This window comes from Gorilla gorilla, chromosome 16 (assembly GCF_029281585.2).
Source record: "Gorilla gorilla gorilla isolate KB3781 chromosome 16, NHGRI_mGorGor1-v2.1_pri, whole genome shotgun sequence".
Taxonomy (NCBI): Eukaryota; Metazoa; Chordata; class Mammalia; order Primates; family Hominidae; genus Gorilla; species Gorilla gorilla.
The window spans coordinates 59,582,096-59,609,149 of NC_073240.2; the positions used below are offsets into that span (position 1 = coordinate 59,582,096).

The 27,054-nt window shown below is 39.3% G+C and overlaps 1 protein-coding gene across 7 annotated transcripts in view; it reads left to right on the plus strand.

Moving 5' to 3' along the window:
* Positions 1–27,054, plus strand: part of MINDY2 (MINDY lysine 48 deubiquitinase 2) — a 97,587-nt gene that overhangs the window by 48,152 nt on the left and 22,381 nt on the right. For 4 of the 7 annotated variants that reach the window (XM_031002533.3, XM_031002534.3, XM_031002535.3 and 1 more), the window contains 2 exons: positions 5,755–5,857; positions 15,821–15,963. The exons of the other annotated variants lie outside the window; for them this stretch is intronic. In XM_031002533.3, the coding sequence (XP_030858393.1) occupies positions 5,755–5,857; positions 15,821–15,963 (246 nt within the window). The remainder of the gene's footprint in view (positions 1–5,754; positions 5,858–15,820; positions 15,964–27,054) is intronic. 7 annotated transcript variants of the gene reach the window in all.

Genomic DNA, 27,054 nt, shown 5'->3' on the forward strand with positions numbered 1-27,054 from the left:
AACTCTGAGAATTTCACTGAAAAGTCTCAACATGTCCAGCAGTTTATACATCCAAGGTTGGATTCTGGCAGATGACAATGCCAGATAATTTAGATTGTGAAGAATGACAGTCTGAGGAATGTAAGCCTGAATTCTTTTTTTTATTTTTTATTTTTTTTTTTGAGACGGAGTCTCGCTTTGTCGCCCAGGCTGGAGTGCAGTGGTGCAATCTCGGCTCAGTGCAAGCTCTGCCTCCCGGGTTCACGCCATTCTCCTGCCTCAGCCTCCCGAGTAGCTGGGACTACTGGCGCCCGCCACTGCGCCCGGCTAATTTTTTGTATTTTTAGTAGAGATGGGGTTTCACCGTGGTCTCGATCTCCTGACCTCGTGATCCGCCCACCTCGGCCTCCCAAAGTGCTGGGATTACAGGCGTGAGCCACCGCGCCCGGCCTTTTTATTTTTAATTCTTTTTTTGTTTGCTTGTTTGTTTTTTTGAGACAAGATCTTGCTCTGTTGCCCAGACTAGAGTGCAGTAGTGTGATCATAGCTCACTGCAGCCTCAGATGGCTCAAGGAATCCTCCCACCTCAGCCTCCCAAGTAGCTGGGGCTGCAGTCGTTCATCAGCATGCCCAGCTCACATATAAAGTATTTTAAATATTGTAATTAAGAATTAGACCAATGACAGAGAATAGAGGCCTAAAAAGATCACTATACAGATAGAACTAGGGCACTCTAGAGCAATGGGGAAAGGCAATCCTTTAAACAAAAGGTTCTAAGACAATTAGGTAGACATAGAGGGAAAAAATGAAACTGTTTCCTACAACTCACACCGCAAAATTCTATTCCATGCGCATTAAAGTTTAACTGTAAAAGCCAGGTGAGGTGGCATCCCTGTAGTCGCAGTTACTCAGGAGGCTGAGGTAGGAGAATCACTTAAGGCCAGGAGTTTGAGGCTGCAGTGCACTATGATAGCACCTGTGAATAGCCACCATACTCCAGCCTGGGCAATATACTAAGGTCCTGTGGCTCTACAAACATGGAGGGGGAAAAAAAAAGTTTAACTATAAAAAATAAAACTACAAAAGTTTGAAACTGTGTTCCTGATATTATGACATCACTGTAGGGAGGGATTTCAAAAACAAGATACAAACCTACTAACTGTAAGGAAACATTAGTAAACATGACTACCTTAAAACTGAGAATTTGTGTTCATCTAAAGGCATTCCAAACAGAATGTAAAAGCAAGCCACAGAGTAGAAGATGAATTGCAACTTTAAAAAATGAATAAAGGATTAATATTCAGAAAGTAGGAGCTCCTACAGATAATTTTTTAAAGATAGCCCAGCCAAAAAAAGGAGCAAATGACTTGAATAGGCACTTCACAAAAACAGATATCCAAGTGGCCAATGAACATATGAATTGGTCATCAGAGAAATACAAATTAAAATCAGAATTAGAGACCACTGTACATACATCAGACTGGCTAACATTTAAAAGTCTGATGGTATTACGTCGGGCGCAGTGGCTCACGCCTGTAATCCCAGCACTTTGGGAGGCCAAGGCAGGTGGATCACCTGAGGTCAGGAGTTTGAGACGCCTGGCCAACATAGTGAAACCTTGTCTCTTTTAAAATACAAAAATTAGCCGGGCATGGTGGTGGGTGCCTGTAATCCCAGCTACTCAGGAGGCTGAGGCAGAGAACTGCTTGAACCCGAGAGGCAGAGGTTGCAGTGAGCTGAGATCGCACCACTGCACTCCAGCCTGGGTGACAGAGCGAGACCTGTCTCAAAAAACAAAAATAAAAAAATAAAAGTTTGACAGTATTAAATGTTGGTGAAGATGTGCAGCATAGAGAATTCTCATTCCCTGTGATGAGAGTGGAAATTGGCCATCTACTTTTGAAACCAGTTTGGTTTATCCATTAAAGTTGATGCTAAGCATTCCTTAAGACTCAGCAATTTGGCAAGGCATACACTCTTGATGAGTGGAAGAGGATAAATGTCCTAGAATTTTTCACAGCAGTGTTATTTGCCATAGTCCCAAACTGAAAACAACTTGAATAGCCATCAAAAGACAAATGAATAACCACATTATGGTATATTCTATGGAATACTGTACTACAGTGAAAACAAACATCTGCATACCACTATATATAACAACCTTACATTATGTATTTGTTGATTTGGTTTATTATTTGCTTTTACTCTAGAATATAAGCTTTATGAAAGTATAAACCATTTTGCTCACTGTTGTGTCTGTAGATTCTCTAATGGCACCTTGCATGTAGTAGTATGTAATAAGCATCCAAATAAATTGGATGACTGGAATTCTGGGGGTGGGGGAAGACAAGATCTTACTCTGACACCCAGGCTAGAGTGCAGTGGCGTGATCATAGCTCACTGCAACCTGGTACTTCTGGGCTTAAGCAATCCTGTCTCAGCCTCCTGAGTAGCTGGGACTATAGGCACACACTCCCATGCCTGGCTAGATTTTTTATTTTTTGTGAAGACAGGGCCTTGTTACGTTGCCCAGGATGGTCTCAAATTTCTGGGCTGAAGCAGTCCTCCCCTGCTAGCCACCTAAAGTGTTGGGATTATAGACATGAGCCACTACACCTGGCCTTGAGTGAAATACTAATGTACAGATTCTGTCTATGAATATTTGAAATCTTTTTTTATTAGTACTCTAGAGAAATAGATTTGATTTTTGTATATTGATCTTTTTTTTGAGACAGTGTTTTTGTTCTTGCTACCCAGGTGTGATCTCGGCTCACTGCAACCTCCACCTCCCAGTTTCAAGTGATCCTCCTGTCTCAGCCTCCCAAGTAGCTGGGATTACTGGTGCCCACCACCACGCCTGGCTAATTTTTTGTATTTTTTGTAGAGATGGGGTTTCCTCGTGTTGGCCAGGCTGGTCTGGAACTGCTGACCTCAGGTGATCTGCCCACCTCAGCCTCCCAAAGTGCTGGGATTACAGGCGTGAGCCACTATGCCCAGCCTATTGATCTTGTGTTTATTATTGTAGTTGGGTTTTGGGGGGTTTTGTTTTGTTTTAGAGACAGTGTCTTGCTGCATTGCCCAGGCTGATGTGTAGTAGCATGATCATAGCTCATTGCAGCCTTGAACTCCTGGACTCAAGCGATCCTTTCCTCAGCCTCTTGAATAGCTGGGACTATGGACGTGCACCACCATGTCCAGCTAATTAAAAAGAAAAATTGTTTTAGAGGCCTTGCATGGTGGCTAACGCCTGTAATCCCAACATTTTGAAAGACCAAGATGGGAGAATTGCTTGAGCCCAGGAGTTTGAGACCAGCCTGGACAACGTAATGAGACCTGTCTCTACAAAAAATTTAAAAATTAGCTGGGTGTGGTGGTGTGTGCCTGTAGTCCCAGCTATGCAGGAGGCTGAGGTGGAAGGATTGCTTGAGCCTGGGAGGTCAAGGGTGCAGTGGGCTGTGACCACGCCACTACATTCCAGCGAGAGTGACACAGTGAGACCCAGATCACACCACTGCACTCCAGCGTGGGTGACAGAGCGTGGGAGACAGAGTAAGAAAAAATCTCAAAAATATTTTTATTTTATTTTTAGAGACAGGAGTTTTGCTGTGTTACTCAGACTGGTCTTGAACTCCTAGCCTCAAGATACCCTCCTGCCTCAGCCTCCTAAATTGTTTGCATTACTGGTGTGAGCCACCACACCCAACTTAGTATAGCTATATTTTTGTGGATTTCTTAGAATTGAAAATTCAGATTATTTGAAAATACTTACTGAAGTTGAGTCACTTATGAAAAGCACTATAAAGTAAAGGTGTTGAGGAAAATAACATCTGAAGAGATTGTTCCCTCAAATTGTTTCTTAAGGGTCTAACTTCTCATTTTACATAAATCAAAGCTGGAACTCATAGATGTTTTTTTGTGCAATGTACATAGAATCTTATCCCAAGGATCCTCTCGCAAAGAAAAGGATTTGGCACTGCATCAAAAGATTGACCATTGAATACATTTTTGTGTTTTAAGTTAATGTGAAATGTTTAAGATATGGGCCAGGCACAGTGGCTCACACCTGTAATCCCAGCACTTTGGGAGACTGAGGCAGGCAGAGGACTTGAGGTCAGGAGTTCAAGACCATCCTGGCCAACATAGTGAAACTGCAACTCTACTAAAAATACAAAAATTAGTTGGGCATGGTGGCGTGTACCTGTAGTCCCAGCTACTAGGGAGGTTGAGGCAGGAGAATCGCTTGAACCTGGGAGGCAGAGGTTGCAGTGAGCCAAGACTGTGTCAGTGCACTCTAGCCTGGCGACAGAGTGAGACTCCATCTCAAAACAAACAAACAAACAAACAAAAATTAGTCAGGTGTGGTGGCGGGTGCCTGTAATCCCTGCTACTCAGGAGGCTGAGGCAGGAGAATCACTTGAACCCAGGAGGTGGAGGTTGCAGTGAGCCGAGGTCACACCACTGCACTCCAGCCTGGGCAGCAGAGTGAGACTCCATCTCAAAAAAAAAAAAAAAAACAAAAAACAGTATTTAAGATATTTATGCCTGTAAACATTTTCCACAATTTCCTGCTGTGACTTTTTGAATTAACTGATTGTTTACTCAACCAATCATCAGTTCCAGCTGTATGAGTTAAGAGGCTTTTAGTATTGTAGACTTTTTCATAAACAAGGAAAACAAATTATAGCCTAGAATGGTGATTCTCAAACTTCGCTATGCATCGGAATCACCTGGGCAGTGGAATGAAAACTTAGACAATTGAGAAGCAACATGAGCCTGAAATTCTTTTACATCTTTTTAACAAGCTCCCCAAGTTTGAAAACCACTGCTGTGAGTATTGTGCAGATATATGTTGAGACCTGTGGTATTCAAAGAGTAAGTCTTCAAGGTGATCATTTGAATGTAGGAAGAAAACATTGGCCCTCTTATTTTTATTTATGTAATTCTAAAATTTGTATTTGTTTTATTAGGTATATAACTTACTAATACAGCAATACACATAAATAATTTATAAATAAATATAAATATATTTTTATGTATGGAAAGGCAACTATATAAGTTGTTTAGACAGTAGAAACCTCTTTTTCTTCTATAGTCAAAGCAAAGTGTAATGGAGAGAGAGAAGCCCAATTTTATTTTCCTATAGCTTAAAAGTTTAAGTTTACTCTTCTGCTGTACCTCTAAAAACAAAGATTAAATAAGAATCATGGCGCATATCCCATCCCCGATTAACATATATTAACTTTTCTTCAGGAAAATAACATTAGTTATCTCTACTCATATCTCCACTATACTTTTCTAGGAAATAAGTAATAAAATGGAATAATTTTATTAATCCTATAAATTAACATATTTAAAGTTGCCTTGCTTTGAATGTGCAACATTTGTTTTTTAGTTAAAAAAAAATACTTGATACTTTATGCTGGGAGAAAAAAATGGATATTTTCTTATTTTTTCTTCTGGAATAGTTTATGTTTTATTTTGATCACTTAAATACATGTTTATGACCTTAAGAAATAAAGTTGCATGTAATAATCCCATTTAATCTTATTTTGCATAATTAAAATAATACAACTGCAGTATTTTTCATAATGTGTCCTACTGAGCTGTAAACAAACCTGGAAACTGTTGGGTGTTGATTTTAGTGCTGATTTTGTTTTTCGTAAATAGTTTTATATTTAGTATTATATTAGAATAAAATTCTAAAGAGTGATATGGCTTTCTTTTGTTTTGTTCCTAATCTTACCATGATTAGTGAGACAGTCATTTGTTTTCTAGATTGATGACATTGTAAAAGCTGTTGGTAACTGCAGCTACAACCAACTAGTGGAGAAGATCATCTCTTGTAAACAGTCAGACAATAGTGAGCTGGTTAGTGAAGGTGGGTGAGTGCTGCTATTTCCTGACTTTTGAAATTCTTGGCAAGATAATTTTTCTTATAACTTAATATCTTTCAAATTTCTTAAATAAGACTTCTAAAAAACACATGTTATATTACTTGTATGAATTTTAAGAAGTAACCATCCATAGGCTGGGCACGGTGGCTCACGCCTGTAATCCCATCACTTTGAGAGGCCGAGGCAGGCAGATCACCTGAGGACAGGAGTTCAGGATCAGCCTGGCCAACATGATGAAACCACGTGTCTACTAAAAATACAACAAAAAATTAGCTGGCCATGGTGTTGCATGCCTGTAATCCCAGCTACTCAGGAGGCTGAGGCAGGAGAATCGCTTGAACCCAGGAGGTGGAGGTTGCAGTGAGCCGAGATCGCGCTGCTGTACTCCACCCTGGGCAACAGAGTGACTCCGTATCAAAAAAAAAAAAAAAAAAAGAAGAAGTAATCATTCATAAAGGTGCCAATGAAAGGTTTTTCCTAGAACTCTTTTTCATTTAACTTGTAAAATCAGGCCTGGATTCTATTAAAAATTTTTGGAATCACTTGCTAACTTTGGTATGGTCAGGTACCCAGAGGTTACTGATAATTACTTTCTTAAAAAAATGTTTTATTATTTAGGAGTCCTGAATGGACTTTATCATTGATCCTGAATACTTCAACTGAATGAGATGAGTATTATGGTGCTCAAGTACTCTAGATTTTAGTAGACCTCTGCCTTATATTTCAGTATAATACAATATTAAAGCCCCATTCTGGATCAGAGTATGCCTCTGAAAATCAGTTTTTCTAATCCTTAGCTAACTGGAATTCCTAAATTCATCGTCACAAAATCAGTTTAATATTTTTTCAACTGTGTTCCAGTCAGTGATGAGAAAAGGAGATTTGAAACAGAATGCTATCAAAAGGCATAGCATGTAGATATACCTTCTCAGTCCCCACTTCACTCTTTCAAAAATATACATAAATACCGAGGCTATAATTCTTCTATCCGTGAAAGGGAAACAAAAGAGAAAGAGAAATCGTGAGAAGTAGGGCATGAGTTTTAGTCTCTCTCAGACACACAATTATTTTACATAAGATATAATAAAAGTTTATTACAATTATCACATTTTTAAGAATTAAAACTAACGACTACAAGAGCATATGAGCATATAAAAGATATGTACATGAATTCCATCTATATTAATCAGAATCCAACTAATTACATTACTTAATTATCCAGAAGTTTAACACATTTTTGCAAAAGAGGAAAATAAGAAGAAAATGCATAGTATTTTAGTTAAGGTTTATCGTAATCTTTTTTTTTTCTTTTTCTTTTTTTTTTTTTTTTGATACGGAGTTTCACTCTTGTTGCCCAGGCTGGAGTGCAATGGCACGATCTCAGCTCACTGCAACCTCCACCTCCCGGGATGAAGCCATTCTCCTTCCTCAGCCTCCCGAGTAGCTGGGATTACAGGCATGCAATAATTTTGTATTTTTAGTAGAGATGGGATTTTGTCATGTTGGTCAAGCTGGGAGGTTTATGCTGTTCTTCTACTTACAGTAAACATATAAAGATACAGGGACAGGCTGGACATTGTGGCCCACACCTGTAATCCCAGCACTTTGGGAGGCTGAGGCGGGAGGATTGCTTGAGCCCAGGAGTTTGAGACTAGCCTGGGCAATGTAGCAAGATCCCATCTCTAAAAAATAAAAATAAAAAATTAGCCAGGCACCTCTAGCTCCACGTACTTGGGAGGCTGAGGCTGAAAGATCACTTGAGCCCAGGAGGTCAAGGCTGCAGTGAGCCAATATCATGCCACTACACTCCAGCCTGGGCAACAGAACAGAATCTGTCTCAAAAACAAAACAAAACAAAACAAAAAACAGTATAGAGTCGTTGATCATTGATTTGTCTGACAACTCTTTTGTTACAGCATGAGGCAGCAGTATTCAAATTTTAGGAGAGAAAGAAGCAATAAAAACTGTTACAAAAGTATATTCTCTCAATTAACAAAATTCCTTCTCAATGAGCTAGAATGTATGGGGAAAAAAATTCCACTCACTAGAAGTTTGCATTCCTATACAAGCTCTCATTACCATAGATAATTACTAAAAAGAAGCTCCTATTTTAAAAATGTCTATCTACAGAATCCTTCTTTTTCAGTAATGTCCAATATACTAGAGTATGCTATTCAGTAGTACTTGAAGGAACAATAGGATTCAGAAAGTGGTAACAGACAGAATGCTAGCCAAGAAGTAATACTTGGATAAACTGACTTATGGAGTATGAAGCTATGTGAAACACTGTTAACATCTTTCCCAATTCTGGGTACAAATACAGTAAGGGTAGGACTTAGTACTATAATAATTAACAAAATGAACAAAAAAATCAGTTCCTTCATTACTTCTTTTTCCTTAACCTGATGTCACAAATATTATTATTTCTCTGACATTGATTCCTCAGGATAATGAAAAACTATAGTTAATATATGTGTTATTGATAATTTAGGAAGAACATCATGGTAAAAGCAAAGAAAGAAAACCTCTAAAATGGTATAGAATTTTTAGGGAATATCTGCTGGGCATATTTATTACTTCCTTGATATATAAATTTCATAATGGTGAAATTCTACATACCAGATTTCCATATTAAAGAATAATTATATGTGTCATTTAGCATAATTAAAAAGCTAAACTAGATTTTTGTTCATAAGTAACTACAAATTTGTAGTTCATTTGAAATAATTACTTAACTCCAATGGTTACTTGTATAAGACACTAAGAAATCATGGAAAATAAAAGACCATAATAGACATTTTTACTTACTTTGCAGCAATTAGCTTTTCTTCATCATATTATCTTTTGTTTTTTTTTTTTTTTTTTGAGACAGTCTCGCTCTGTCACCCAGGCTAGAGTGTAGTGGCACGATCTCGGCTCACTGTAACCTCTGCCCCTTGGATTCAAGCAATTCTCCTGCCTCAGCCTCCTGAGTAGCTGGGACTACAGGCATGTGCCACCATGCCCGACTAATTTTTGTATTTTTAGTAGAGATGAGATTTCACCATGTTGGCCAGGCTGGTCTCAAACTCCTGACCTCAGGTGATCCGCCAGCCTCAACCTCCCAAAGTGCTGCGACTACAGGCATAAGCCACCTCGCCCAGCCCATCATATATCATATTATCTTGAGTGGTGTTCAGTTAAAGTAATCTGCTTTCTTTTTCTGTTTAGCCTGCAATTGTAGCTTTCCCTTTAAATCAATAAAATACCTCAAAGCTGACTTATTTCTAATCTTTATTAAAAAATAAGTTTTGGTCACAGGTGATAACTTTTTAAAAATTCAAACATTTTATTTCCTATCAAGGTATGGGGAATAAGAAATACATTCACTAGCTTTCCTTTTTAAGGGAAAAGAAATGTTATTTAGCAAATAATCAAATAGAGTTAGGTGTTCTTTCAACTTCTTTTAGATAACATTTGCTTTCCTTGACTCTAATGCCTTATAAGTAAAGGTGCAGCACTTTTACTTTACATAGAATACTTAATTGTAGAATACACTGCTTTTGGGTGTCGATACCTTTTTTATTTTCTACTTCTTTTCCAGTACAATGATGAATAGAAACAATACCTTTTTGAATCTGGTTGTGATGATGCTGATTTTTCATGGCAGCAAAAATCAGCAAGTTTAAAAAAAAGCGCAGTACCAGCAGCCAGACTTCACCATAGCTATTCATTTAATTCCAGGCGCTCTCAGGAATGGTTCTTTTTTTGTTTGTTTGAGTGTGTGGTGTTTGTTTGTTTGTTTGTTTTGAGACAGAGTCTTGCTCAGCTGCCCAGGCTGGAGGCTGGAGTGCAGTGGTACAGTCTTGGCTCACTGCAACCTCTGCCTCCCAGGTTCAAGCAGTTCTTCTGCCTTAGCCTCCCAGGTAGCTGGGACTACAGGCTCACGCCACCACGCTGGCTAATTTTTTGTATTTTTAGGTGAGACAGGGTTTCACCATGTTGCGCAGGCTGGTCTCAAACTCCTGACATCAGGTGATCCTCCCACCTCGGCCTCCCAAAGTGCTGGGATTACAGGCGTGAGCTGCCATACCCAGCCTAGGAATGTTTCCTTAACAATTGTTCCTAGGACAAAAATATGCTTATAAAAATATTTCTAGGATATGTATTCGTTTATTCAAATATTTATTGAGCCTTTATTATGTGCCATAGACACTGAACATTATAATTTGGCTTCTTATTATTTTTATTAAATAATATTGCTTTCCTTTTCTTTTTCTTTCTTCAACTTTTATTTTAAAAAATCTCAAACCTGTAAAAAAAGGTTGTAATAGCACAGTGAACATTTATATGCTCTTTATCTAAATTTACCAATTGTTGATATATTGAATGTTTTCTTTTTTTCTGTATTCACACAATCTTTTTTTTTTTTTTTTTTTTGAGATGGAGTTTTGCTCTTGTTGCCCAGGCTGGAGTACAATGGCGCAACCTTGGCTTACCACAACCTCTGCCTCCCAGGCTCAAGCGATTCTCCTTCTTCGGCCTCCCAAGTAGCTGGGATTACAGGCATGCGCCACCACACCTGGCTAATTTTGTATTTTTAATAGAGATGGGGTTTCTCCGTGTTGGTCAAGCTGGTCTCGAACTCCCAACCTCAGGTGATCCGCCCGCCTTGGCCTTCCAAAGTGCTGGTATTACAGACATGAGCCACTGCACCTGGCCCCACACACTCTTTTTTCCCTAAATCTTGTGAGAATTAATTGCAAATATAGCACTTTACCTGTAAATGCTTCATCATTTGTCTCCTAAGAACAAGAAATTCTCTTATATAAATTCTCCTATATAATCACAATACAATTATTTCAAGCAATTTAGCATTGATACAATATTATTTAATATATTGTTCATATCAGAATCCTCCAGTTTTCCCAGTAATGCCCCTAATAGCTTTTAATTTTTTTCAATGGAGGCTCCAATTATGGATCATTTAGTTGTCACATCTCTTTAGTCTTCTGTAATCTAGAATAGTTCTGTAACCTTATTCCTTCCTCCCTCCCTTCCTCCCTTCATTTCTCCTTTCCTCCCTTGCTTCCTCGCTCCTTTCCTTCCTTGCTTCCTCCCTCCTTTCCTTCCTTTTTTGTCTTTTATGACATTGACTTTTTAAAATAGTCCAGGCCAGTTGTTCCATAGAATATTCCTCAATTTGGATTCATCTGATTATTTCCTCATTAGTAGATTCAGGTTATATATTTTTGGCAGGGATGCTACATAGGTGACATTGTGTCTTTCCCAGTGCATCAAATCGGGGGCACATGAGCCTGATTATCTCATTATTGGGATGTTCAAATATGATAATATCTGCCAGGTTTTTATATTGTAAAGATGTCCTTTTCCCTTGGTAGTTAATAAGTCACCTGTGATACTATTCTTTGAACTGTGTGAATATGCTATTCCTTAATAATCTTTAACCAAGTAGATTTGGCATTCATTGATTCTTGCCTGAATCAGTTATTACTGTGGTGGTTATAATTTCTGTTATTCCTTCTATTTATTAGTTGTTATTCTTCTGTAACAGAACAGTTTTCCCTTCTCTTCCTTCTCCTCCTTCCCCATTAAAAAAATTGTATCAATATAAACTCATGAATTCCTTTTTATTCAGACAGAACGGAGTCTCGTTCTGTCATCCAGGCTGGAGTGTAGTGGCGCGATCTCGGCTCACTGCAAGCTCCGCCTTCCGGGTTCATGCCGTTCTCTTGCCTCAGCCTCCCGAGTAGCTGAGACTACAGGCGCCCGCCACCAAGGCCGGCTAATTGTTTTGTACTTTTAGTAGAGACGGGGTTTCACCGTGGTCTCGATCTCCTGACCTCGTGATTCTGCCGCCTCGTCCTCCCAAAGTGCCGGGATTACAGGCATGAGCCACCGTGCCTGGCCTATTCAGTGTATTATAATCCATTATCATTATTCTTTTTGATGCTTTAATTGTTCTAAATGTGATATGGCCAGTGGGATGCCCTCAAGTTGGGTCTTGTGTTCTTTTGTATCTCCTCATCTTTACTTGAGCACTTATTTTTTGGCACAGTAAAATGTTCTGGGCTCCCTACTGCACTCCTGGAATCAAATCATATGAGTGGGCTGGGCGCAGTGGCTCATGCCTGTAATTCCAGCACTTTGGGAGGCCGAGGTGGGTGGATCACCTGAGGTCAGGAGTTCGAGACCAGCCTGGCCAACATGGTGAGACCCTGTCTCTACTAAAAATACAAAAAATTAGCTGGGTGTGCAGTGAGCCGAGATAGCGCCATTGCACTCCAGTCTGGAAACGGAGTGAGACTCCATCTCAAAAAAAAAAAAAAAAAAAAAAAAAAAAAAAAAAAAAATCATGTGAGCTTTTATCTTTTCAAGTAAAATCTGGGCATTTGTCATTAAAATAAATTGTTTCGCCCATCCTTTTGAGGAAAAAATACATTAATATAATGTATTTGATCTTTGAAACTTAAATGTAGATTAAATTCTTAAAAGTTAGATTGTTTAAAACTGTCACAGTGACAAGTTAAGTTCTCACTAAGCTTAAATTTGAACACAAATCTGAGACAGGACCACATCTAGGCAACATTTTAAAATAAATCAAGTTTCCTTCCTTCCTGTTTCTACTTTCTATTCCTTTTTACCTAATTATAGTACCTCTGTAACTTCACCATCTTTAAGGTATTCATCACTTTCATGTTCTCTAATAACTGTCCAGTAACAGAGGAAAACAGTTTAATGAACTAATTTATTATTGAATTTCTTTTTTTTTTTTTTTGTCACCCAGGCTGGAGTGCAGTGGTGCGATCTCGGCTCACTGAAAGCTCCGCCTCCGAGTTCACGCCATTCTCCTGCCTCAGCCTCCCTAGTAGCTGGGACTACAGGCACCTGCCACCACGCGTGGCTAATTTTTTTGTATTTTTAGTAGAGACGGGGTTTCACGAGGTAAGTCAGGATGGTCTCAATCTCCTGACCTCGTGATCCGCCCGCCTTCCAAAGTGCTGGGATTACAGGCATGAGCCACCGCGCCCAGCCTTAAATTTCTGAATGTAAGAAATATTTTCAAATATAGTAATCTTCTCAGGAAAATAAGGCTTAATTTAAATTTATTTTCATGAATAATACTCTTATCATTATATTAAGTTTTTTACCTTTAGTATCATCAATAACAATAAAATTGAGATTTAATGTGAATGTTGTAAATAAACTGGATTATTTGAATCAATAACACCTCTTTGAGCGTTATAATGATTCTCTGATAAGTTTACAAATAAATAAACTGCTGTGTAACACAGTTGTTTTCCAAAATTTGTTTAAATAGTTGTAAAAAGTTGAAACTAGATTGACCTTTTCAATAAAGGCTAATTAATTATAAAAATTTAAAACTAGGTTAGCCTTTTCCACTAAAACCACTGTTTAAGAGATGACAGGAGAATTACGAAACATTGTTTTTTCTAGTTCTTAATAAGCTATGCTTTATGGTTTTGGGAGAGATATAATCCAAGTGGCATTTATAATACTCATCTGCAATAAATTTTAAAATTTAATATCCATAATAATTCTCCTAGGTTACTGTCTTCACTTTGCCATAACTAGTTTGATGTCCTTGGGCAAGTCACTTACTCTCTCTGAGCCTATGTCCTATTCTGTAAAAAGAAGTAGCTGAGAAAGACCTTTCTAATGTTGAATTTTTGAATTTCACACTAACATGAAAGTAATGTGCTATATCTCCACTGAATTTCTGTGTCTTTTTGAAAGGGATCTGTGGAGAGGATATTGGGTGAGTAAGGTATGGAAGGGGCTTTTAAAAACATCTTTCTGAAGGGAACGTTTAGTAATACAGATATTACAGACGGCAGTGGTACTTTTCAGTACAGGCATACCCAAGAAGTTGCAAGTATTCAATGAATTTCTTTTGGCTGTAGACCTCTTTATAGTTTTTGTACTTCTTCTATCATAACAAAGTCCTTGCAATAGTGTGATAATTATAGTGTGGTAAGTTTTTACAACCACTTTGTAGCTTGAAGTACTACGGTTTGACACTAAGGGATGTCGAGGGAATGGAATAAACCTATGTTATCTGCTTCTGGCACTACCAAGTTTTCTTTTCAATTTATTGTTGAAGTGTTAGTTTCATACCACAGATTTATCTTTAGTCCCTGTATCTGTATCTCTCAGATCACTTATGAAATTTTTTAGGGCATTTCCTTCCCTCCTCCCCCATTGCTTCCGAGACATCTCTACTTACTCCAAAAGGAAGGAGGGAAAGAAGAAGAGAAATACAAGTTTAAAAAATACGTATACAGTTGATTCTCATTATTCATGGTAGCTATGTTCTATAAAGTTACTGTGAACACTGAATTAGTGAATGCTGAACCTCTGTCCCTAGGATAAATATGAGTGAGTTTTCAAGGAGCGTTTGGTAACATTTTCATCAGCTGATCAGTACATAAACTTGTTTTATGTGTGTTTCTGTTAAACACACCTTATTTAATATATACTGTTGATTCACTAGGGTTAAACTCACAGCCAACAGCACTACAGATAGAATATCCCTAATCTGAAAATCCAAAATCCAAAATGCTCCAAAATCTAAACACCAACATGACGCTCACAGGAAATGCTCACTGGAGGATTTCAGATTTCTCATTTTCAGATTAGGGATGCTCAGCTGATCAGTATAATGCAAACGTTCCAAAATCCAAAAGAATCCACACCCAAAACACTTCTGATCTCAAGCATTTTAGATAAGTGATACTCAACCTGTATAACTCATGCCTGAACGAAACCTATCTAGCACATGTATTTTCTCTATAAGGCACATCACAGCCTTTGTCTACTGAATACTAGCCAGCACTTTGGCATTATGCTTGGATGCTGTTTGAAACAGCAAAATCACCAACAGAAAGCATAAAAATGTGAAAAACATGGCACTAAATAGACCATGAAAGGGACACTTGTTTACAGTATGTGAGAGAGCTGAAGCAAGAAGGCAGAATGTTGCCTTGTTTGACCTCAGCTGGGAATGTGCACATTGGGCCACTCAGAATTTTCACCAGTGTTCACATGTCCACAAACAAGCATGAAAATGCTGCAAGTATTGATTTGGGGGATCTAAATGAATTTTAGCCAGTTAGATGAACTTGTAGATATGAACTTGCAATGAGGATCATTTGTGTATATGAAGATCAGTTGTGTGTGTGTGTGTGTGTGTGTGTGTGTGTGTGTATATATGTTTTAAATTATACCCCGGATCACTTCTGTATATTTTATTGTATTTCAAAAACAAAAGCCATAATATCTATTTCTGAACTTGATACATCTACATGAGTGGCATATGTTGGAGGAGATTAGCATAAAAATGGCATAAAAAACCATTAAAAATGGCATCATTTATCCCACGGCTTTCTGTTCAGCCTTATGCCTACTTTCAGTTTTAAAGCAAAAATTGAGAAGTTTACAACTTAAGAATTATCTGGCATTTTTGTGAAATCTTAAGCTACTCAATTTATTAGGGCTACTTTTAATTTGAAAACACCTTGCTATTGGGAGGTAGCTGTTGACTGACATTTTTCTTTCCCACCCATTTTTAAAATTGCCTGACACCTGTCTTTTTACTTGCTTTGACGGCTTTTAGTTTTATTGTGTCTGCTTTTTTACTGCAACCTGCATGAAATCCTTTGTAATAGTAGGTGAAGTATAAGTAAATGCATTTGTTTATAAAAAAGAATTTCACATAACTATTTAGGATAGGAATGTCTGTATACACATATTTCATTGCAAAATTAAAAACACAAATGTCCAGTTTGGAGCCATCATAAAGTAGTAGGGAAAGTATTATAATAATTGGCCTTTTTCCATACTTGGAACACACTTTAAATAGAAAAAGAATAACTTTTTGATTTTGAAATTATTCTTCTATCTAATGTTATGCATTGGTTCTATAGGCTTTGTAGCTGAACAGTTTCTAAATAACACAGCCACTCAACTGACATACCATGGATTATGTGAACTAACTTCAACGGTTCAGGAAGGAGAACTTTGTGTGTTCTTTCGGAATAATCATTTTAGCACCATGACCAAATACAAGGTATGATATAGAAATAGCTATTTAATCGTGATTCTAAATCAAAGGAGCTTGATTTAGAGATGTCTTTTGATCTGCTTATAAATAAAAGATTTTAGCATAATATTTCTTAACCATCAAATTATGAAGGTAATTATTAAACACAGTACTTCTTAAGGATGGGATGGATTAACAATTGAAGCATTACCTCAAATCACTTTTTGTTTTTTAATTCTCAACTTCTTTTTCACAGATCTTTGCAATAAGAAGTATTTTATTATTTTCTTTCTGAGAGAAAAAAAAGATAAACCCTAGAGATAGAACTAGGATGACTTTTTTTTTTTTTTTTTTTGAAATGGAATTTCGCTCTTGTTGCCCAGGCTGGAGTGCAATGGAGTGATCTCGGCTCACCGCAACCTCTGCCTCCCAGGTTCAGGCGATTCTCCTACCTCAGCTTCCCGAGTAGCTGGGATTACAGGCATGCACCACCATGCCTGGCTAATTTTTGTGTATTTTTAGGAGAGACGGGGTTTCTCCATGTTGGTCAGGCTGGTCTCAAACTCCTGACCTCAGGTGATCGCCCGCCTCAGCCTCCCAAAGTGCTGGGATTACAGGCGTGAGCCACCACGCCCAGACTTTTTTTTTTTCTTTCTTGAGACAGAGTTTCACTCTTGTTGCCCAGGCTGGAGTACAATGGCGTGATTTCAGTTCACCGCAACCTCCACCTCAAGTTCAAGCGATTCTACTGCCTCAGCCTCCCGAGTAGCTGGGATTATAGGTATGCACCACCACACCTGGCTAATTTTGTGTTTTTAGTAGAGACGGGGTTTCTCCGTGTTGGTCAGGCTGGTCTCAAACTCCCGACCTCAGGTGATAGCCCGCCTCAGCCTCCCAAAGTGCTGGGATTACAGGCTTGAGCCACCGTGTGCGGCCAGAACTAGGATGACATCTAATTATGGAAGTTTATATTTCAGTGCTAAAGGAATTTAGAAGAAATAAATTTATTTATTTATTTAGATGATTTGCCTTTATGATAGTGTTTGCTATTATTAAACTTTAATGACTTTAATGTGACCAAACATTAAATTCTTTAATAATGTGTGGCTTTAAATTCTTCCTGTAGTGCCATTTATGGCTCTGTCAAAAACATTTACTGTTTTATTCTTTTTATCTCTTATAGCCATTCTTCTTGTTGTTACTGCTGTCACTTAGTTCAGAAGTTTGTCAACTTATACATAGATTTCTTCAGTAGTACAGTAGAATACTGTTCTGATCCCATCAGTAATGTACCGAAAATGTTCAGTAGCACTTCATGCGTGAGGATAAAAATACAAGATATGTTCTATTTGCCAACACTTTACTTCAGCCAAAATGGTGTCTATTCACTGATAACTCTCCATCCCATACACACATTATACCTTCTAATTTCTGCACTTTACTGCCATATCTTGAAGGAGTGGGTTGCCCCTCCACACCTGTGGGTGTTTCTTGTTAGGTGGAACGAGAGACTTGGAAAAGACAGAGACACAGAGACAAAGTATAGAGAAAGAAAAAAGGGGGCCCAGGGGACCGGGTGTTCAGCATACGGAGGATCCACGCCGGCACCGGCCTCTGAGTTCCCTTAGTATTTATTGATCATTATCGGGTGTGGCAGGATAATAGGATAATAGTGGAGAGAAGGTCAGAAGGTAAACACGTGAACAAATGTCTGCATCATAAACAAGGTAAAGAAAAAAGTGCTGTGCTGTTGATGTGCATATACATAAACATCGCAGTGCCTTAAGGAGCAGTATTGCTGCCAGCATGTCCCATCTCCAGCCCTAAGGCGGTTTTCCCCTGTCTCAGTAGATGGAGTATACAATCGGGCTTTACACCAAGACATTCCATTGCCCAGGGACAAGCAGGAGACAGAAGCCTTCCTCTTATCTCAACTGCAAAGAGGCGTTCCTTCCTCTTTTGCTAATCCTCCTCAGCACAGACCCTTTATGGGCTGCCGGACGGTCAGGTCTTTCCCTTCCCACGAGGCCATATTTCAGACTATCACATGGGGAGAAACCTTGGACAATACCTGGCTTTCCTAGGCAGAGGTCCCTGCAGCCTTCCGCAGTGTTTTGTGTCTCTGGGTACTTGAGATTAGGGATTGGTGATGACTCTTAACAAGCATGCTGCCTTCAAGCATTTGTTTAACAAAGCACACCCTGCACAGCCCTTAATCCATTTAACCCTGAGTTGACACAGCACATGTTTCAGGGAGCACAGGGTTGGGGGTAGGGTTACAGATTAACAGCATCTCAAGGCAGAAGAATTTTTCTTAATACAGAACAAAATGGAGTCTCCTATGTCTACTTTCTGCACAGACACAGTAACAATCTGATCTCTCTCTCTTTTCCCCACAATATCTCACTCCTTAATCCCTGTTTGGAAAGGTCTTCTCATTCCTTTTTGCCTGTCCCAATTTTACCCATCCTTTAAGAAGCATTTAAATACTAACTCTTTAGTAAAGCTACTTCTACTCTCCTCAAACCAGTGGTTCTCAACCCAAATTGTATGCTAAAACTGTATGGGAGGCTTTTTTAAAACTGCCAATCCTCAGAACCTACCACCAACTCCATTAAATGAGAATCTCTGGAGGTGGGATCTGAGCATCATTAACTTTGAGTGCTTTTCAGGTTATTTTAATGTGCAGCTAAGGCAGAGTACAATTCTCTAACCATCATCTATCTGTTATTGGCTACATCATCTTTTTTTAGCCCTTATTGGTTAATACCTAGTTACCAGTTTTCTTTCCATGTAAATGTGTCATTTTTTTTCTAAATGAAAGTGGCTTATTAAAGTCATGAATTACATCTTCATATTTTCTTCAACACTTTAGTCAATGAATTACACAAAGTAGTATAAAATAATGACTTGTTTGCTTATGTAAGAATACCCTTAAAGCCCTTGCTCTCCCATTCCTATCTTAGTTATAGCAACAGCTCATTTGTATAACTTCAACATTTTAGCTAGATGTATGTCAGATGTGGGCCCAGAGTCATCCATACTCCTCAGAAATCTAAGGCCAAAGGACATAAGGATCAGATTTATTGCTACATGGTGAATACTGCTAAATCATTTTATTTCTTACTTAACCTGACCTCTCAAGTCTAGGATTTATTCATTTATTTAACAAATATTTATTGAGCATGTATCATGTCTGGGTGCTCACTAGTAGTAGGAATACAGCCATGAGCAAGGAAGCTATGGTTTTTGCCTATTAAGGACCTCGTAGTTTGACAAGGGGCAGATATTAAATAATTACACAAATAATTATTAATTTATTTCTATTGAGATACATTTTGTTAAGGATACATATCACAAGCTGTGAGTGTTTTTATCAGGATTTATAAGTCAGTTGCTTTTATCGGGACTTATAACTTAGGGATTGTCAGGAAAGATTTATTTAAGAAGGTCACATTTAAAATGATACCTGAGGCTGGGTGCGGTGTCTCATGCCTGTAATCCCAGCACTTTAGGAGGCCGAGGCGGGTGAATCACCTGAGGTCAGGAGTTCGAGACCAGCCTGGCCAACATGGTGAAACCCCATCTTTACTAAAAATACAAAAATTAGCTGGGCATGGTGGTGGGTGCCTGTAATTCCAGCTACTTAGGAGGCTGAGGCAGGAGAATCGCCTGAACCTGGGAGGTGGAGGTTGCAGTGAGCTGAGAATGTGCCATTGCACTCCAGCCTAGGTGACAAGAGCGAAACTCTGTCTCAGTAAATAATTAATTCATTAAATAACAGTAAAATGATACCTAAAAAGTGAATCTTCTAGTTTAATCAGCTGGCCAAAAAAGAGTTAACTTAGCAGATAGAACATGTATGCAAAGGCCCTGAGGAAGGAAACAGCTTGACTCCTGAGGAATTAAAAGAAAGTCAGTGTGCCTGAAGCATAGCAAGTAAAAGGAATGAAGAAAGGCCAAATAGCCAGGCACTAGATCTTGTAAAGTCTTGGGTGTTTTGTTTTGTTTTGTTTTGTTTTGTTTTGTTTTGTTTTTGAGATGGGGTCTTGCTGTCACCCAGGCTGGAGTGCAGTGGCACAATCTCGGCTCACTGCAAGCTCCGCCTCCCGGGTTATGCCATTCTCCTGCCTCAGCCTCCAGAGTAGCTGGGACTACAGGCGCCCGCCACCACACCCAGCTAATTTTTTTGTATTTTTAGTAGAGACGGGGTTTCGCTGTGTTAGCCAGGATGGTCTCGATCTCCTGATCTCGTGATCTGCCCGCCTCGGCCTCCCAAAGTGCTGGGATTACAGGCGTGAGCCACCGCACTCGGCCTGTTGCATCTCAAAATTAACTATAATTCTTTTTTTTTTTTTTTTGAGACAGGGTGGGGTCTCACTCCATCACCCAGGATGGAGTGCAGTGGCTACTATCATTCTCAGTATCTAATAATCTAGTCCATATTCAGATTTGCCACTTGTCCCCAAAATAGTTCTCTGGATGGTTTGTTCAAACCAGGATCTAATCAAAGACCATGCATTGCATTTGATAGAGTAACTCCATTTTGATATGATCCAAATCTTGTGTTCTTCAGGGATCCTATGGGCATTTGGACGATAATTTATGCCCCATTACAATTCTTGGTTCTATTTCCTATATTCCTATTGTACTGGCTTTCCAATCCTGAGTCTTTAGATAAGACACTGCTTTACTTCTGACAGAGTACCCAGTGAGTGCTTTTTTTTTTTTTTTTTTTTTTTTCCTGAAACAGGGTCTTGCTCTGTCACCCAGGCTTGAGTGCGCTGGTGCAATCTCAGATCACTGCAACCTCTGCCTCCTGGGTTCAAGCGATCCTCATGGCTCAGCCTCCCAAGCAACTGGGACTACAGGTGTACACCATCACACCTGGCCAATTTAAAATTTTTTTTTAGAGACAGGATATCCCTGTGTTGCCCAAATTGGTCTTGAGCTCCTGGGCTCAAGCAGTCTGCCCAACTCAACCTCCCAGAGTGTTGGGATTACAGATGTGAACCACTGCACCCAGACATGAGTGCATTCTTTATAAGGGTCAAAAGCACATCTTCATTGACCCAGTGACAGATTATCTGATTTACAACAGAATCTATAACACTTTGGCTGTTGGTGTAGAATAGAACCCCTAAAGGAATACTTTTAAAATACTAAATGAATGCTAAATAAAATTTAGGGAAGGGGTTCTTCCAGCATGGTGTCCATTTGCTTAATAAGGGAATAAGGCAGAGAGAGGATTGTGCCTTTGTTCTATTAAGGCTGTTCATCATTAAGATTCTTATTCTCTCCTACTAATTCCTGAGTTGTTTGTAGCACTTTATAAACTTGAGCCCCAGAGAATGTGTGATTTAATAAGGACACAAATAATAATTTTTAAAAATAGAGGCTGGGCATGGTGGCTCATGTGTGTAATCCTAGCACTTTGGGAGGCCAAGGCTGCACAGTCGCTTGAGGCCCAGAGTTCAAAGCCAGCCTGGACAATATAGGAAGACCCCATCTCAACAAATAATTTTGAAAGTTAGCCAGTGTGGTGGTACGCACCTATAGTCCCAGTTACTCAGGTGGCTGAGGTGGGAGGATCACTTGAGCCCTGAGCCCAGGAGGGTGAGGCTGCGGTGAGCCATGATGGCACCAAAAAAAAAAAAAAAAGGAAACCTTTTTTAAACAAACTATGGCTACTTTTAAATCTACATTACATCTTCCATATCTTCCTACTGCCTTCTAGCATTTCACTTTTCAGAAACCCTGAGTTTTGAGGGACATCTTATGCATTCATATTTAATGACCAGCCAGGCTTACACGTGTAATTGCAGTACTTTGAGAGGCAGAGGTGGGAAGATCGCTTGAGCCCAGTGGACAATGAAGTAAGACCTTGTCTGAACAAAAAACTTTTAAAAAATTAGCCAGGCATGGTGGTGTGTGCCCATAGTCCCAGCTCTTTGGGAGGCTGAGATGGGAGGATAATTTGAGTCCAGGAGATCGAAGCTACAGTTAACTGTGATCATGCCACTGCACTCCAACCTGGATGACAGAGTAAGACCTTCTTTCAAAAAAAAAAAAAAAAAGGAAAAATTATATTGAATGGTCACAGTGTTTTCCATCTTTCTACTCCTGTGAACTCTTTCTCTTTGGAACATCTATCGCATAAATACATTTCATCCCACAGAATTCAAGATATACTTTCAGGCCAGGTGTGGTGTGTTGATTCACACCTGTAATCCCAGCACTTTAGGGGGCCAAGGCGGGTGGATCACTTAAGGTCAGGAGTTCAAGACCAGCCTGGCCAACATGGTGAAACCCCATCTCTACTAAAAATACAAAAATTAGCTGGGCATGGTGGCGTGTGCCCATAATGCCAGCTACTCAGAAGGCTGAGACAGGAGAATGGCTTGAATCCAGGAGGCGGAGGTTGCAGTGAGCCAAGATCATGCCACTGCACTCCAGCCTGGGTGACAGAGCGAGACTCCATCTCAAAAAAAAACAAAAAAGATATACTTTCAACAAACAAAATTTAACATCTAGATAGAATACTTTTCTACTTCAGTGGTGTTTACAACCAGGGGCTTATAATAATAAATTGCCAGTCTATAATAAACTGGCAATCAGACATAAATATGTATACTTCTATTATTTTGTTAGTGGGGCTACTTTTTAGGGATTTTTTTTTTTTTTTTTTTTTTTTGAGATGGAGTCTCACTCTGTTGCCCAGACTGGAGTGCGGTGGCGCAATCTCAGCTCACCACAACCTCCACCTCTCAGGTTCAAGCGATTCTCCTGCCTCAGCCTCCCAAGTAGTTGGGATTACAGGCGGGTACCACCACTCCTGGCTTATTTTTTTTAGTAGAGATTGGTTGCACCATGTTGTCCAGACTGGTCTCAAATCCCTGACGTCAAGTGATCTGCCCACCTTGACCTCCCGAAGAACTGAGATTACAGGTGTGAGCCACTGAGCCCGGCCTAATTTTTATTACGACTTTTCAGAGGATCTTTATGCTTCCAGGTATTCATGATTGTATTATATCATTATCATCTCAAGACCTAGGCCAACAGGGGAAAGTCCATGATGGCAGGACAAAAATGATTACCTAGGAAGGGTCACCTCCAGTTTCTTTACTGATTGTACCAATTTCTGTAGGAATTTACTAAACCCTATATATGAAAAGTTTTTTTAAATATTTATTTATTTAATTTTTTTTTTGAGTGTGCGTTAAAATCTTTTGTCATCCAGAGTCTTTTGGAATTCTAGAGATGTTTGAGCTGTGGGCTTTGACAAGAGGGGAAGGGAGGTATATATGCTTTCTAGTTATTAATGGTATTGTTTACATCTCTATTCTAACTCCCATCTCTAGATATTGTATAGAAGCAGGAGCAAATTCTCTGTTAAGTTAGACTGTTTTTTTGTTTGTTTGTTTGTTTGTTTGTTTGTTTGTTTGTTTGTGATGGAGTCTCACTCTGTTGTCCAGGCTGGAGTGCAGTGGCACAATCTTGGCTCACTGCAACCTCCACCTCCCCGGTTCAAGTGATTGTCCTGCCTCAGCCCCCCGAGTAGCTGGGATTACAGGTGCCTGCCACCACATCCAGCTAATTTTTGTATTTTTAGTAGGAATGGGGTTTCACCATGTTGGCCAGGCTGGTCTCAAACTCTTGACCTCAGATGATCCACCCACCTTGGCCTCCCAAAGTGCTGGGATTACAGGTGTGAGCCACTGCACCCAGCCTAGGGTTAGGCTTTTTGGTGATCCTCTATACACCAAAGTGGTGTTTAAAGGACCACTAGGTAGTGTTTCAGTACAGCAAACCGTTGAAAAGTATATAGATGTTTATAAAACCTGCACCTGGACAAAGTATTCTCTGTTTATTAACTTCATGATTTCATCTTTATCTATTTATTTATTTTTACCACAGCTGATTTTATCTTTTTTTTTTTTTTTCTTTTTGAGACAGAGTCTCACTCTGTCACCCAGGCTGGAGTGCAGTGGAGCAATCTCAGCTCACTGCAACCTCCACCTCCCAGGTTCAAGCAATTCTCGTGCCTCAGCCTCCCAAGTAGCTGGGATTATGGGCGTGTGCCACCACGCTCAGCTAATTTTTTGTATTTTTAGTAGAGACGGGGTTTTGTCATATTGCCCAGCCTAGTCTCGAACTCCTGACCTCAGGCAATCTGCTGCCTCTGCCTCCCAAAGTGCTAGGATTACAGGCGTGAGCCATGCGTTTGGCCTCGATTTTATCTTTACATACTTTTTTAAGCCTTCTGCCATCATGAGGTCACAATGGATGTGTTAATCAAACTGATCCATTTTTTGTGAATAATATCTACCAATCAACCTCACACTTCCGAACGAATATTGTACAAACAATGATTTTTATTGCACAGGACATTTTCTCTGACCACAGATATTAATTGACTTCCTGTTGTTGGAAAGTCCTCTTATCATTCCTAGTTTTGTGGTTTACCGTTGCTAAATTCTGGAAAAATACCTCTGTGTTTCTTTCATTATTAGCAAAGTAAAATCCATCTCTGTTAGTTATTACTTGTAATAACATCCTCCATGAACCCTTCATTAAACTTTTTATTCCTCATCTATCTATTGGCAACAAATAGGAATAGCCCTAATTTCTGCTATCATTTATATCACTTCTTTCCTTGTACATCCACCTGGTCTTCTACAATTAAACTGGGCGGATCCTCTTTGTGAAATACACATTGACCTCACTATTTATTTATTTACTTATTATTATTATTATTATTATTTTGAGATGGAGTCTCGCTCTGTCACCCAGGCTGGAGTGCAGTGGCGTGATCTCGGCTCACTGCAAGCTCCGCCTCCCAGGTTCATGCCATTCTCCTGCCTCAGCCTCCCGAGTAGCTGGGACTACAGGCCCCCGCCACCACGCCCAGCTAATTTTTTTTTTTTTTTGTATTTTTAGTAGAGATGGGGTTTCACCGTGTTAGCCAGGATGGTCTCGATCTCCTGACCTCGTGATCTGCCTGACTCGGCCTCCCAAAGTGCTGGAATTACAGGTGTAAGCCACTGCGCCTGGCCAATTTTTTTATTTTTTTATTTTTGTGTGTGTGTGAGACACTTTCATTCTGTCACCCAGGCTAGAGTGCAGTGGCATGATCTTGACTCACTGCAACCTCCACCTCCCGGGTTCAAGAGATTCTCATGCCTCAGACTCCTGAGTAGCTGGGATTATAGGCGTGCACCACCATGTCCAGCTAATTTTTTGTATTTTTAGTAGAGACAGAGTTTCACCATGTTGACCAGGCTGGTCTTGAACTCCTGACCTCAAGTGATCCACCCACCTCAGCCTCCCAAAGTGCTGGGATTACAGGCATGAGCCACTGCACTGAGCCAACTTCATGATTTTCTTATAAATAATTTCAATTTTGGGGGCCAGATACAGTGGCTTACGGCTGTAATCCCAACACTTTGGAAGGCTCATGATTCTATGAAGATAATACGCTTTTCTTTTCTTTTTTTCTTTTTTTTTTTTTCTGAGACAGTTTCACTCTTGTTGCCCTTCCTGGAGTGCAATGGTGTGATCTTGGCTCATTGCAACCTCTGCCTCCTGGGTTCAAGCAATTTTCCTGCCTTAGCCCCCCAAGTAGCTGGGATTACAGGTGCATACCACCATGCTTGGCTAATTTTGTACTTTTAGTAGAGACACAGTTTCACCATGTTTGTCAGGCTGGTCTCGAACTCCTGACCTCAGGTGATCCACCTGCCTCGGCCTCCCAGAGTGCTGGGATTACAGGCGTGAGCCACCGCGCCCGGCTGATCTGTGCTTTTTAACAGCATAACTAGATTGATTTCTGTGAGCAGAGTGAGGAGACCATAAGAGAGCAAATGCTTTCCTGTGGGTCACTATAGATAGGGAGATGACTATGTATCCATGCAGGAAATTTGAAAGTGTAAAGATGGGTTGTAAATAAACCATTTCTGTCCTAGAAACAGACTCATTTAAGTCAGTTTTGCTTCTCATATTATACATATGATCATGACTGTTGGATTCCTATCCTTACCTAATTCTATATCCTAGATCTAGTTGTTCCATTTCATTTTTATGGCCCTCCTTCACCACCCTCTGATAACTTCTGCTTGCTCTTAACTAAAATTACATAGCCCCTGTCTAGATCACATAGCTTCTAGATCTTTGGTTCATATAATGATATCTGCATAGCTCTTTTCCTATTATGACTTCTTGATTGTCCTTTTACCATAGCAAGCTTTATATTCATGTCATAACTGTTTCCCCTATCTCTTGGTTTTAAATTACTGACATCTCTGAAGTATATTCAGTCCCAGCGTTTTTGAGGTTGGTTGTTTTGTTGTTGTTATTTCTTTTTTACCATAAACTCAGTCAGATGGTATGAGGTTGGTTCTGTTTGCTTTTTTACTTTATGTTTAGGGATTAGAAGTGAAAAGTAGTTTAGAAGGAGGTACAGTTCTGGATAAATACTAAAACCACGTTAAAGAAATAAATTTGTTTATTCTATTTCCTCTTTGACTAAGGCCGTAGTGGAAATTTTTTCCACAGAATGCTACATTTAAGTAACAATCCATTAAGTTTAGCTATTTTTAAAGCTGGTTGATATATCAAAAATTGTCACTTTTTAAATTAAAAGGGGAGGGGGCGGAATTTGGAAACTGGAATAAGGAAAGTGATGATTCCATAGTACAAGCAGAGAGATTCATCTTTTTCTCTTAAATAGGAGATAGAAGCAGATAGACACAGAAATTGAGATCGATTTAGATGATACTCATGAATATAATATCTTCTGTTTATGAAGCAGTTAGGGGCTTTGTACTATTTTAAGCATTTTATATTGATTATCTCATTTAATCTTCACAACTCCTCTGTGAGGAGTGGATATTATTATTCTCACTTAATGGCTGAGGGAAGATGTAAAGACCCTAAGTAACTTGCCCAAGACCACTTAGCTTATAAGCATTTCCAGTGTGACTTTCAAGTCCACTTTCAACTTGACTTTCAAGTCAACAACTATGCTTCACTGCCTCTCTGGGTGGATAAGAAAGTGCTTTTTTGGATAAGACTACATTTGTTAAGTAGGAGTAGTAAGTTCATTTTTGATACTTAAAA